At 53.3% G+C, this 10,993-nt stretch overlaps 1 protein-coding gene across 2 annotated transcripts; it reads left to right on the plus strand.

Moving 5' to 3' along the window:
* Positions 1–677: 677 nt before the first annotated feature.
* On the plus strand, positions 678–10,258 carry ZNF703 (zinc finger protein 703). Of its 2 annotated transcripts, none has more exons than XM_030552144.1 (4): positions 678–1,172; positions 2,130–4,743; positions 8,489–8,726; positions 9,992–10,258. In XM_030552144.1, exons 1-2 carry the CDS (start codon positions 924–926, stop codon positions 3,573–3,575), a joined length of 1,695 nt encoding a protein of 564 aa, XP_030408004.1. In that variant the 5' UTR covers positions 678–923; the 3' UTR covers positions 3,576–4,743; positions 8,489–8,726; positions 9,992–10,258. The 2 variants fall into 2 exon arrangements, with proteins under 2 accessions (XP_030408004.1, XP_030408003.1); XM_030552143.1 differs by having other exon boundaries at positions 8,515–8,726.
* Positions 10,259–10,993: the final 735 nt, after the last annotated feature.

Here is a 10,993-nt window from a genome sequence, read left to right on the forward strand (position 1 = left end):
TGTCAACACTCTGAAAACAATAATACTTGGTGTTTATATAGCACTTCATGAAGTATACTTTAAATGCAGCGATTGCATACTTTATTTTATACATTATAAAACAAACTCCTGTGCAGGATTGCACAACATTACACTAAATCCAATAAACCTAATTACTGCACCGATTTGCAATTCGGGAGTTAACCTGGCAAACAAAACTGGAAACTGTAAATAAATAAATAAAGCTTGGCTTGGAATGAGAAACCTCACAGCATTCCAGAGAACAGCCTAACAGCCTATCGAGGTGACTGTCACTGCTCCAGTTACTAACTCAGGGCGCACACTCTTAAAGTTAGACATTGTCTGGGGTGTGCCCTGCTGCAGTCACCTGCTCTGTACCTTTTCGGTGGGTTATATTTCACCATCTGTCCCAGGCATGGGACCAGGGCCAAAAAGCAGTGCACCCCCCCCTTCCTTTTAGTGCCGTCATGATCTTGCTTAGCTGGGATGTGCTTTTAAAGGGGGGTGTGTCTCGTCCCTTCTATGGGTGGAAATACGTCTGGTTCTGCCTGGGATCTCGCATTGTTAGAGCCAGGGAGAGGAGGGCCGCCCAGGGCCCTTTAAGTATATCCCCTCCTACCACGCTAAGCTCCCCCCACGGCGTCTGATCCCGCCCCGGGGTCCCTGGCAGGTCCCGGATTGGTGGGGAGGGTTGGTCCCTTTGAAGTGTGGGTGCTGATCTGGGCTATTTGACGTGTTGATAGGGAAAGTGGAAGGTTTTTGTCTTACCGGGGCCGGTGCTGCTGCTGCCGCCACCGCCCTGCTCAGCTCGGCAGCACAGCGGAGCTCACCCCGCAGCCCCCAGAGCTCGCCTCCCTCCCTTTCCCCTCCCCCCTTACCCTACCCCACCCCGCCCGGCTCTCTCCCCCTGCAGCCTCCTCCAAATGAGCGGTTCGCCCGCTGGATCTAACCCAAGGACACCGCAGAGCAGCGGAGGGGAGAACGCACCGTCCCCTGCAGCAGCAGCAGCAGCAGCCTGTCCGGCACTCTCTCACCTGCCCCCGGCGGACCCCCTGCGCCAGGCGAACCGGCTCCCCATCAGGGTCCTGAAGATGCTCAGCGCCCACACTGGCCACCTCCTGCACCCGGAATACTTGCAGCCTCTCTCCTCCACGCCCGTCAGCCCCATCGAGGTCAGTCCCGGCCAGGGCCCCCCAGCCATTCTGCCTACCCGGGGAGGGCAAAGCGCGCTGCTCCGGAGCCGCGCCTTTATCCTCCTGCCCCGGGCAGGGATCGCACCCGGACAGGTCCCCGATCCACCTGGCCCAGGACCGCCCCGGTCCGCTCTGCTCATCGGAGCCGCTCCTCGTCCCTTCCCCGGTCCCTTGGTGCGAGCTGACCCGTGCCCCAGAGCGCTGCCCTGGGGCAGGGCGCACAGTGCTTCCCCGAAGTGCGGTGCGCCTTTGCGCGCACACCCCGCAGCAAGGGATGGCACCAGCCCCCTTCGCTTCCCTTGTTTCTCTCCCTCTCTGGACACTAGGAAGCTCCGGGCTCCTGCGCCCTCCTGGAGGCAAGCTGGGGTGGGTCGCCCCGCCCTTAACCTCTCTGGGAGAGCCTGAGGAGTCCGGGCGACTCTCACGGCACCGGGGTCCCTCTCCTCGATTTAGCTGCCAGGTTTCCAAGCGAAGTTCCGGAGTGGGGCGGGTGGAAGGGGCAAACCCTCTTTACCCTGCCGGGGGGTAGAGCAGCAGGGCAAGCCTGCCCTTGGCGAGGGTCCAAAGGAGAGAGACGGGGCTGGGGCTCCTCCTGCTGGGGACCAGCAGGGGCTGAGAACCCCGAGACCACCCGGAAGGGGGGGGTTGGGAAAGGGCTTCGCTTCCCACCCCAGTCTCTACCCAGCTGCAGGGTGCCAGTGGGACTGTTACCGCCAGTGTCTCCCCGGGGCCGTGGGGGTCTGAGAGCGCCCCGGGGCTGAGTCCTTCTCTGTCCCCAGCCTTGCGCTTGGGAGCTGCGGACCCCCCCCCCCCGATTCCCCCGGCTTTGGGGGGCTGTGCGCGCGGCTCGGAGTGAGCGCAGGGTCCGAGCCCTGGCTCTCCGGAGCAGGATCGCTGCGCGTCGACTCACCCGCGCTCTGACCTCTCTCCCCGCAGCTGGACGCTAAGAAGAGCCCGCTGGCGCTCCTGGCACAGACCTGCTCCCAGATCGGCAAGCCGGACCCGCCGCCTTCCTCCAAGCTCAACGCGGTGACCGCCAACGGGCTGCCCGGCGCGGACAAGGAGCCAGGCGCCCGCTCCACCTCCTCCGCCCTCAAGCAGCTGGGCGGCGGCGGCGACTCCCCGGCCGAGGACAAGTCTAGCTTCAAGCCCTACTCCAAAGGCGGCGGGGACCCCCGCAAGGAGGGCGGCTCGGCGGGCGCGGGCCCTGGCGCGGACAAGGCAGGGTTCCGGGTGCCCAGCGCCACCTGCCCGCCCTTCCCGCCGCATGCGGCAGCCGCCTCCTCCCCGGGCGGGTCCCGGGGCAGCTCCCCGCAGCACGGAGACTGCAAGGGCCAGGAGGACAAGAAGGAGCCCGAGGCGGCGGCCAAGCCCAGCCCCGAAGCGGCGCCGGGGCCCGGGGGCAGCGGCTTGAGCCGGGCCGGCGGGGGCGCAGGGAGCGCAGACACCGGGGCCCATGGGGAGGCCACCTCGGGGCGCAAATCGGAACCTCCGGCCCTGGCGCCCGCCGGCCACGTGGCCCCAGTGTCCCCCTACAAGCCGGGCCACTCCGTCTTCCCCCTGCCCCCTTCCAGCATCGGCTACCACGGGTCCATCGTTGGGGCTTACGCAGGCTACCCATCCCAGTTCGTGCCCGGCCTGGATCCTACTAAAGCCGGCCTAGTGAGCAGCCAGCTGCCGGGGACCTTGGGCTTGCCCGGCAAGCCGCCCAGCTCCAGCCCACTGACCGGGGCCTCCCCGCCCTCCTTCATGCAGGGATTATGCCGAGACCCCTATTGCTTGAGCTACCACAGCGCCTCGCACCTGGGCACCAGCAACTGCTCCAGCTGTGTGCACGACCCTGGCAGCCTGAAAAGCGGATACCCTCTGGTGTACCCCACACACCCCCTGCACTCCGTCCACACCACCCTGTCCTCCAGCGCCACCCCAAGCCTGCCCAGCCACCCCCTCTACACATACGGCTTCATGCTCCAGAACGACCCCTTACCCCACATATGCAACTGGGTGTCTGCCAGTGGACCCTGTGACAAGAGGTTTGCCACCTCGGAGGAACTGCTCACCCACCTACGGACCCACACGGCTCTGCCTGGGGCGGAGAAACTCTTGGCTGGCTACCCTACCTCTGGTCTTGGCTCTGCGGCATCCTGCCACCTCCACCTCCCACCCACTGCCCCAGGGAGCCCCAACACTTTACCGGGATCCCTGTCTTTGAGGAGCCCACACACTTTGGGACTAAACAGGTACCACCCTTATGGCAAGAGCCACTTGCCCACAGCCGGTGCTCTGCCAGTGCCCTCCTTGCCAGCAGCTGGACCCTACTACTCTCCATATGCGCTGTATGGCCAAAGACTAACTTCAGCTTCTGCGCTTGGATATCAGTAACTAAAGCACCCCCTCCTCATCCTCCCCCGCTCTCCTTCCCTTCCTTGGACTGTGTATTTATTTACTGTATGTTAGCTTAAAGCTGGGAATATTAAGTGCATTAATATACCAATGAATCAATGGTAGGCAGAAAGTCTGTGTCTAAAAAAAAATCCTTTCCTTTGCAGGTGTGGGGCTTTTCTTTTTCCTTTATTTTCCCTTTTCTTTCTTCTTTTGAAATTCTATTTTATTGTGTCCCCTCCCCAGGAAATCCTTGCATGGCCTCTTTTAACAAATACATTTTCCCCTCCCTCGTTTTATCATTTTGAAATTCCGTTTCTCTTTGTTTGTACAGTTAACAGAGATGTAATTTTTTTTTTGTAATGTATTTTGGGGAAGGGGCAATGGTGGTGGGGCGAGAGGGAGGAAGGGCAGCTGGGAGAACGTCTATGGCAGTGCTGCCCCAGAGCTCTCTTCATCCCAAAATGTGGCGCTGTCTGCAAAAGCCAAGGAGACCTACTGATCAGGACAGTGGGTGGACGATACCTGCTTCTTTCTATAGTTTGGAAAAGGACATAGGAAGTGCCATACTGCTTCAGACCAGTGGTCCTCCATCTAGTCCGGTATCCTGTCTCCTGCTCTCCCGTGCTCTCCCGTGCTTGGAAAATCTGCCTTGCCTTCCAGCACCAGTGGGCTCCTGTACAGACCTAGAACTAGTCTACCAGTCAGCGTGGTCTCTGGACTCCTCTGAAAATACTGAAGGAGTCCAATGATGTCCTGGGATGAGCTGTAATGGCTGTGCCACTGCAGATGACTTGCTTTCGCTCACTGATCCACCACAGGGCACCTGATCAAAATTAAAAGATGTGGATTATGAATTTGCTGTCTGTGACTCGCTGATGGGGGCAGGGGAGAAGAGACCCTTCACAGCCACAGAAATAGCTAGGAGAGAGCCGCCCAGCCTGGTACAAACTGGGTCATTTAATCCAGCGCCCAGGGCCAAATCCATCTTGATCTGATTTCTACAGGCCCAGTCTACATACCAAAAACCCCCATCCCCAAGCCCCAGCTTTTCTTGACCTACAGGAATGAACCATGAATGGGGTGCAGAGCCTGCCCTCCTCCCATCCCCAATCTAACGCAGCAGGGAAGGCTGCGGATCATTTTGGGTGAATAGAGCTCCATCTTGGTAAGTCTTATTTTGTTAATAAATGAATACTTGGTTATATTCACCCTGTGGTGTGTTCTCTCTTGCATTTTCTCGCCCATTTCCCCCACCCTTTTGTCTTTATACAAATCGCCTCCATTAGCCAGGCACTATCTTTGCAGCAGCCGGAAGGTTTTCCATGAAAAGTGAGCCCACTAACTGTGGCCACAAATGGTTTGGGGAAAGAAGGGAAAAGCCTATAATGTTGTGAATGTCACTCCTGAGTGCTGCGGCTTTTGTTCCCTGTAACAAATGGAATGGTGCTGGGTGCAGTTTTTATACAGGCAATACGAAAAATGAAGGGCAAGAGGTTGTAACTGAAGAGGAATAAGAGAGCTGCAGAAGCAGCTGGTGGAGGGTTTTTTGAGAATGGGGTGGGGAAGAGTTGGTGGAGGTGGAGGCTTGAAGGGTTACAGCACCACCTAGTGGCAGAGAGAAGCCCAGTAGCAAATTTATTTCTCTACCCCTTGTCCGACTTACATCTATTCTACCTGCACCGCAGTGATGCACCTGGAAAAGAGCAAGTGCAGCAGATGAATCCCTGCTGGCACTGCCTGTGTGCTCGTCTGAGTAATGCCAATTATAACGGAGCCTAGCAGCTCCCGAATACAATTTATAGGACCCTATACAGCATTTTACAAATTTTTTTTTTTGATCATCTCAGCAGCATGCCGAGTTAGAAAATTATCCCCACTTTGCAGATGTTGGGCTGGGGAAGGTCAGGGGTGAGAGTGCTTAGTCCTAAATTGAGTAGACCAGTCCCTCCTGGGACTAGATAACTGAGTCAAATTAGAGTCATGGAGTATCAGGCCAGAAGGGATCATTGTGATCTAACCAGGCCATTGAACTATTCCAGAACAATTCCTAGAGCATTAGGGTGTTAAGGATACCATTATCACCATTCCTGGCCCGATTATAATGGCCATCACTGGACAGTATGGAGCTAACCGTGCAGAAAGGGATGTCTGGTACCTTGGTTCATTATTAATATATATGCTCGATTGGAGGTTTTGCTCATGGCATACCAGGCATGGTTATAGAGAAAAGGGTGGGAATGCTTTTAAGAACCAGGAGCAACTGTACGAAGATCCAAAGCCCCTCAGAGTTTCTCTAGCTATTCAATTCCAGATCATCTCTGTAACTGCAGCCATGCGAAGGAATTTATATATGGCTGGAAAAGCAACATAAATGGGTTCCCATATCTGTTCCTATACCTAGCTCAGTGTCTCCCCTAAGGTAAATGTAGGTGCTGCAGAGAGCGATTTTTCAGTGTGCAGGCAGAGCGAATGAGAACAGGTTTGATAAATGAGTCTGAAATCCGTATCCTTCCCATCCCCATCCCGCTTGGCAGAAAAGATTACAAGCCACCCAACAGCATCTGTCTCCACAGTGCACTGAGCTTGCCGCCGCACGGAGCAGTTTGCAAAATGGAAACCTGGGTTGTTTTGGAAGGTAAGGGACAACGTGAACCACCTCGCCCTGGCTGGTTGGCTGGGACGGGAAGGCAGCACCTGCTGCTGCCTCCTCTTCCCGTGATGGGGAGATGTTCTGCCCTTCCAGGGAGAGAGGCCTGTTTCTTAGCCGATCTCTTCAGGTTTTAGCAGTAGTGGGATCTCCATAGAAATATCTATCTTGCTGCACCTAATGTGTGTCTCTCACCTGCAATGCACTCCTTCTGAGGGCTTTTATCCTGTTGCATAGGGGTGAATCATGGAATTAATTTTAGTTAATTACTCCCTGTAATATGTGTCTTGTGCCCTGTATTTAAATTTCTGGGTGTTCCTCCAGCTGAAGAAAACATGCTTAAACAGGCTGCTCGCTAAACACAATCTTTTAATTCCACTATTCATCCAAATTGTGCTGCGGGCAGGTAGCATGTGAGCAAGAGAGCACACAGAAGCACTTGAGATACGCTGGGGTGTGGCCAACCTGTCATTCCCCGTGCTCCCCAATTGCTGGCCATAAGAGACTCCAGGCAGTTTCCCATGTCCTCATTCTAGGGAACAGCACCACCCTTAGGCCTTTCAGAGACATCATGGTAACTTTGGGGCTTGGAAGACCCCAGACACACCCTGCCCTTCCTTACTGCAGGAAGTTTTAAATGTGCTTACGAGATTTCAGGGGCAAGAGATAGCTGAATAACTACAATCCCAGGGGCTTCCCATCTGTAAAACTGGCCCAGTTCCCCCACGTCCCCTTTGAGCTACATTGTCTTGCTAAGGCTTTGCCTAAGGAGCTGGGGAACTGCCCAGGTGAGAAGAGGTTGTAACTTGCCAACCACCAGGGCTGCAGGTAGAACTGATCAAGGAACAATGACCCCAAGTCGGCACTTGGTTCTGCAGTCCCGTGCAATGTGTATGCTGTTACTATCAATGGAGATTAGGTGCAGGACAGAGTGGCTCTTTCCAGCCTGCCCCATTCACCACAGTCCTTCCCCCAAAGGATTTCCTGCTGCAGCTGCTTTTCACAGAGCCAGGATGGTAACAATTTAATGGGAGGGTGGCTTCTCTTCCCTTTCCTTCTGCTCACATTTTCCCTTATACCCACCTTCCCTTAACTTGAGCTTTGACTACAGGTGAATAAACTGCCTGCTGGTTCTGTTTCCTTGCCTTCCCCAGCTGATGGCACAGAGGAGGCCACAAGTCACTGGAAATAAAGGGGACCCTTAAAGAGGAGACTGTCATTTCCCGGAGGGCTGGGCAGAGAGAAGGTGCATCATGAGGATGGGTGGTATTCCAGCCTGGGTCAGTTTTCAGTGATGTGGCCCAGGTGCTGAGAATTACAGCATGGCCACTTTTCCTGATTGTTTTTTGTCATCTCTTGCTGCAGTCGGGGAAGTGGATGGGAGCTATGGGGAAGGGTGAGTGGTTTATCCGAGTTTTGATTTCAGATTAGTAAATTCCATGGTGTGCCTCTAAGGCACTGGAGAGAGACTACACTGATGGCTAGAAGGAGATCAGTGCTTTGCGCTAGGCATGGCCTGCAGCTAGACGTGCCTTCTTGAGAGTGGTGCAGCAGTGTGTGTGTGTGTGTGTGTGTGTGTGTGTGTGTGTGTGTGTGTGTGTGTGTAAGAGCCTACAGTCCCAGTCTTGCATATGCTGACCTTTACACACCAGAGCTGCTCCTTTGGGGGTAAGGCCTTTTCAGGATCAAGGCCTCTGTTTGCAGACCATGATGCCGGGCTCATCTTTTCAGCAGAGCGGTCGCCTGAGCTTGGTCTGACTGTGGAGGTTTTGCCTGGATCCGGTGGGAGGTGAGAGGTGCTGCTGAGGCTGTGCAGGATAAGCCATGTTGCTAATGATTTGTCAATGCCGTCTAATCATCATGCCCTGATGCCACAGCAATGGGTATGTGATATATGTTAAATAATAAATAAGGAAGCTGTAATATCTGCAAGAGGTGGGAGGAGTGGGGCTGAGTGGGAAAGGGTGTAAAGGAGGAACAAACTGCTTTATCTGAGCGTTTGCACTATCATCTCGGGCACAGCACATGGTGGTGGTGTCTGACGACGGGCCTCTCCCTCCTGCCCCAGATTCTCCTCTGCCAGGAGCCTGCAAAAGCTGAAGAGCCCATGATCTTGCTACACCCTTTCTGTATCGAGTTGCTGGGGTACCCCACGAATGGGGGCTTGCACAAAACCCCAAGAGAGAAGGGGCTTCATAATTCAGGGCTTCTGCCATCACAGGCTGTTCCTACAGGCATTTTATTCAATTGACTCTCCCCACAGTAACAAGGTGCTTTAATTATCGCCAGAGCCTGCAAGTGAAGGCCCCATCCCATTTGCAGCAGCATCTCATCATGGCAGGAGGAAGTGGAGCAATGAGAGGACCTAGAAGGAGCAAAATCCAAATGATCTCCATGATTAGCACAACTGGCAGGAGAGTTCCCAGTAGGACAAGGAAAGGCTGACCTGACCGGGGCCCTGATTCAGAAAGGGATGCCAGCACCTAACTAACACTAAACAGGTGAGTTGTCTTACTGAGATCAATGGGGGTACATCAGGGCTGGCAGCTGGGAGGTCTCAAAGATCCATCCTGTAGGAAGAACAAGCAGAGCAGCTTTAGCTCCCTGCCAGAGCAGTACATTCCTTTAGGAATAATTTCCCAGGTTAATGGGACGGAGAGAGTGGGGCCAGATGGATTAGCCCTCTACAATGAAGTTGCCATTTTTCCTGGTTGCCTTGCAGATCTGCCCTTTGGGGGACATTAAGCCCCCATTTGAAAATGTAGCCGACTTAAAGAGATCCTTCCTGAGTTTGGACTCTCCATGCAATTCAACCACTGGGACACAGTTCTGATACGTCCATACACCAGGGTTGCAACTCTCTAAATTCATTGGTCTTCATGCAGGAAAATTCCCCATGGCAGTTGTTTCCTAAAGACTGCATTACTGGCCCAGACTATGTAAACACTGCAAAGTCTCCTCTGATGCCAGTCAACACTCTGTGACTTTCTCTGCTAGGAAATGATTGCGTTGCCAACTCCCCATCTAATGTATGCCCTGGTTACTGCAGAATTCATCTTCTAATAAGAGCTCTGGGATGCACTTTATTAATTATTCTAACAATCTGCACTCCACAGTTTCAGTTTGATTTGATTTCATCCTGTCTTTCTGCAAAATATATGGCTCAGTGCATTGGATAACGTATGGCTTAATTTAGAGTTATATGGGTTTGAATTACCATTTTCATAATGTGCTGTGCATTAATGTGTGACATCATTTACACAGAAAAATGTGCCTGGTTTCAAACTTACTCTGAAAGCAAAAACCACCTAAAGGCAACACAGTGAACCAAAAATGAGCCTTTCAACCCCAGATGGCAGTGGATTTTGTTGGAGGGGAAAGGGGGGAGAATGTTGCTCAGATAAGACAGGTGGGTGTTAGGACATTGGTAAATGTATGTTTGGATCTGTATTGGCAGCAAGCAGCTCGCCTCATTATTGCATAACAACAACTTTTCCAGCTCGCCCTGAATTGCAGGAGACCTCCAGTGGTTGACTCTCAGTTGACCCTGCTCCCAGCTCTCTCCCATGAATGGCTATAATAACACCAGCTGTCCGTTACTCAAACTCTGACTGAGGAGGAAAAAGCACTGATTATCCAAATACAGTCATTAAAGGGGAAATGTGTTTTTAGGACTGTCAGAGTGATTAATGAGGGTTAGCAATCCTTGCAAATGCACTTGTTTAGTCTAACTGGCAGCCTCTATTTTCCCATTGATTTATTGCAGCAGTTGCTGAGGGCACAGCATGTGTGTGGAAAGAGCCAGGACACTTCACAACTGTGTGCTATTTAAACAGAAAACATGCAAGATTTTGTTGCCGGGGCTGGGGGGAGGAGGATCAAATGAAAGGCATGGTGCGCTTTTGCTTTGACTCTGCCTCCGACCCAAAGCGAACAAAGGCAACATTATACCTTGTGCTGGAAAAGGAGCGACTTGGATGCACATGCAGAGCAGTTCCTGCATGCTGTGCTCCTTATAAATATCCCCATTGGTAAAGGCTGAAGTCAAGCTGACCGCAGAATGATCTGCCCACCTAATAAATATGTGAATGAAAGCGGAAGGCGTATTTTTTTTCCTCTCACTTCTGTACACGGATCTCTGGTGATTTTCAGGTGAGGCAGCAATGTCTGCCCACAAATGCACACAGCATTTCAAAGGACAGAGCAAGGCACAAAGTTATGTGCCCCTCAAGAGCGTCTGACACACACATGCCAAGTGAAGGTCACACGGTCATGCTGGGCAGAGGCGAACAGGGGAAGTCTAGGCATTCTCTTAGCCACAGAAAGAAGCTTTTCTTTTCTTTTTTTCCCCCCATATTAGTCCTGGTGGAAGCAGCAGCCCTGGAGACTAAAGTCCTGCATTTATCCCCAGAAGTGGGACAGGGTGGACAATGCCAGTCCCATGCCAGGGTACCCCTAGTGCTGACCTAAAAGGGCTATTTCTAGGGGGCAAAGGGGAGATCAGTCTCCAGGGCCCATTCAGCTCTCTACTGATGCTGCCAGCAGAGAGGACACTAGTGCTAGGCATTGTGGTGTCTTTATAGGCCAGAAAACATCTGCCCATTGTGCTGACTTTTTGGTTGCTAAACTCACGGGCCCATATTCAACTTGGTGGCCTGGAGCTGATCCGAAGAAGCTCCATATGTAACAAAACAAAGCATCCTGCAGATAACGCGGACAGGAGGGACGTACTGTAGGTGGCCCAAGAGGGGAAATAAGACCCCTTGGC

The sequence above is a fragment of the Gopherus evgoodei genome, chromosome 2 (assembly GCF_007399415.2).
Source record: "Gopherus evgoodei ecotype Sinaloan lineage chromosome 2, rGopEvg1_v1.p, whole genome shotgun sequence".
In the NCBI taxonomy this organism is placed as follows: domain Eukaryota; kingdom Metazoa; phylum Chordata; order Testudines; family Testudinidae; genus Gopherus; species Gopherus evgoodei.

Coding starts and splice junctions, on each gene's coding strand:
- ZNF703 (XM_030552144.1), top strand. CDS start 924: ATGAGCGGTTCGCCCGCTGGATCTAACCCAAGGACACCGCAGAGCAGC. Junction 1,173..2,129: donor CGCCCGTCAGCCCCATCGAG/GTCAGTCCCGGC, acceptor CTCTCCCCGCAG/CTGGACGCTAAGAAGAGCCC.